The sequence below is a fragment of the Cebus imitator genome, unplaced genomic scaffold (assembly GCF_001604975.1).
Source record: "Cebus imitator isolate Cc_AM_T3 unplaced genomic scaffold, Cebus_imitator-1.0 Scaffold592, whole genome shotgun sequence".
NCBI classification, from domain to species: domain Eukaryota; kingdom Metazoa; phylum Chordata; class Mammalia; order Primates; family Cebidae; genus Cebus; species Cebus imitator.
Genome location: NW_016107907.1, coordinates 74329 through 76958, shown reverse-complemented (window position 1 = coordinate 76958; position 2630 = coordinate 74329). Strand labels below are relative to the sequence as shown.

The 2630-nt window shown below is 43.0% G+C and overlaps 1 protein-coding gene across 2 annotated transcripts in view; it reads left to right on the top strand.

Annotated features, from left to right (window-relative positions):
• The window catches only part of PDE6D (phosphodiesterase 6D), a 59756-nt gene extending 57951 nt beyond the window's left edge, over positions 1 to 1805 (top strand). For both annotated transcript variants that reach the window (XM_017516536.2, XM_017516535.2), the window contains one exon: positions 1192 to 1805. In XM_017516536.2, coding sequence (XP_017372025.1) covers positions 1192 to 1208 — 17 coding nt within the window. In that variant the 3' untranslated portion in view covers positions 1209 to 1805. The remainder of the gene's footprint in view (positions 1 to 1191) is intronic.
• The last annotated feature ends 825 nt before the right edge of the window (positions 1806 to 2630 follow it).

Here is a 2630-nt window from a genome sequence, read left to right as displayed (position 1 = left end):
TTTTTTTTTAGTAGAGATGAGGTTTCTCCATATTGGTCAGGCTGGGGCCAGGCCTGATTTCTTTCAGGTACTAAAACCATTAAGTCTGTGATAACATTTTTAGGTTAAGTCATGTCATACTTTTTAGAGCCCCCCCAAAATAGTTCAGGTACTCCTCAACTTATAGTGGGGTTACATCCTGATAAACCTATCATAAGATGAAAATATCATAAGTCAAAAATGCATTTAGTATCCTCATAAATCCACTATAAAGTTGAAAAATCATAAGCTGATTCATTATAAGTAGGGGACTAGCTATACTTAACTTTTTAGAACCCCAAAAACAGTTGCCCTAAACTCAGTTCAAGTGTAATTTGGTAAGGTTATAGTCTCTCCCATTTTACAAATAGGAACACTGAGATATCCACCAAGAAAAATAAAATTCTGCCCTCATAATACAGGTGCATTGTTTAGTGTTCTTTAGTTGTAAATCATAGAAACAGGCTCTGGCTAATACAAGAGTTGAAAGACTAAGGGGGAGACCTGAGGTGGCTTGGAAGATGCAGGGGACAGGAATTCCTGGATGGCTTCCTCAAGGAGCAACTACAGGAAGGATCTTGCGCAAGCGAAAGAGCCTGATTGGGCTAAGTTACATCCTCTGTTCACCCTTTTGCCAGGTGAGTGAGGGGCCACTCACTTGGCATGTGGACTGGAGGAAGGGTAGTTCCCAAATGAAGAGCAAGGTGCTGTTATCCAAAGGCAGGAAAATAGATGCAGGCCAGACCAAAGCCCACCTTTCCACTATAGTGAGTACTGTAGGGACGGATACTGCCCCTGAGGTCTGCAGGCTGCTATGTGTAAACCAGCCAGAGGTGTCCATGAATGCAGTATCAGAAAGTCAGTCGGATCTATAAGCACCCTGTGTGCAGAGCACTCTACTAAGGGCTTCAGAGTGTACCAAGGAGTGGGGAAATGCTCTCATTTCTGATTTGTGAGCTTGACAGGGATGAATCTAACAACATAAGTTAAATGTCACATTAGACGTGTAGCCCCATATAGATAAGGATTTTAATGTCCCTAAGCTAAAGCTCTGGGTGGGTGCATGTCCATTGGCCTAGGAATCCAGATAGAAACCACTTTGTGGAAATGAAATCCTGTGCCTAACATGCTCACTCTCTTTCTTTTGCCCTCTGTTTCTTGTCTTACTTACAGTGGGAACGTTATCATAGAAACAAAGTTTTTTGACGACGATCTTCTTGTAAGCACATCCAGAGTGAGACTTTTCTATGTTTGAGAGAAGAATATGTGTGCATTTCAAGAATTTGGGTTTTTTGGAGGGAGGAGGAAACTGTTTACTTTTTTCCTCCACACGTTTGATTTTTGACAATTACACCCCTAATTCCCTCAACAGCAGAACCTACCTGCAGCCACCAGGGGACCAGCTCTGTGTAGGTAACCAGATGGCTCCTTTTCCCAAGCCGCCATCTTCCAGCTGACCAGACTAAACTCCCAACCCCAGACCAGGGCAGGGGACAGGTCTCAGGTCCTTCCCAGTGTACACACAGGGAACAAATACATACCACAAACCAATAACTGTACCTGTCACCCTTCCTGACTCCTCCTTGGGCCCTACAGGCTACACATCTACCTTTGGCCCCTGGTTTTTGGAAAAATTCCATGTTCCTGACCCATGTTTAGTTTTTTTTCCTACCATTTCTATTTCATACATTCTCATACATTTAATTTGTAAAATAGACTGTGATATTATTATTACATAATGTAATTAAAATATGAATTAAAATATTCCTACAGTCTTTAGCATGGCACTGCTTTTATCTCTCCTTTTTCTGGAAAGTGAACCTGGCTGCATGATGGGAGGAAACCAAATAGAAGACCCCAACTGTATTTTACTCCAGGAATGGAACTGACAGATCTTGTTCCTGAGTGCCACAGTTACTGCTTTCCAAAACTGTGCAGCAAACTTGAACCAAACCCATGAATTTTTAATGATTCTTTTCCACAACATACATGCACACTTTATTTGTTTATTGTTGTTAACTTTTTCTATTTGTTTACAGTATTCATTTGTTCAAGAAGTGTCCAGAAAAGGCAGTTCTAAGTTGGTAGAGTAGGGACTCTTGTATTCCTAAATGAGACTAGAAGCTACAAAATGAAGAGATCTCCATGAACCTAACTGGAGAACCACAGGAAGGCCTCTGGGCTGGGAGGCCTTTAAGACTGCCGTCATTAGAAACCAGTGTGGGAGAGGAGGGATTACAACTGGCAGTGCTTTCAGGTCTGACCTAAGAGAGAACACCAAAAAGTGTTCTTACCTCTGAGCTACCAGTAGCCTTCACTGTCTTTTTTTTTGCTGTTGTTTTGTTTTGAGACAGAGTCTCACTCTTGTTGCCCAGGCTGGAGTGCAGTGGCGCAATCTCAGCTCACTGCAACCTCTGCCTCCTGGGTTCAAGCAATTCTCCTGCCTCAGCCTCCCAAGTAGCCCACCACCACGCCTAGCTAATTTTTTTGTAATTTTAATAGAGACGGGGTTTCACCATGTTGGCCAGGCTGGTCTCGAATTCCTGACCTCAGGTGATCCACCCACCTCAGCCTCCCAAAGTTCTGGGATTACAGGCATGAGCCACTGCTCC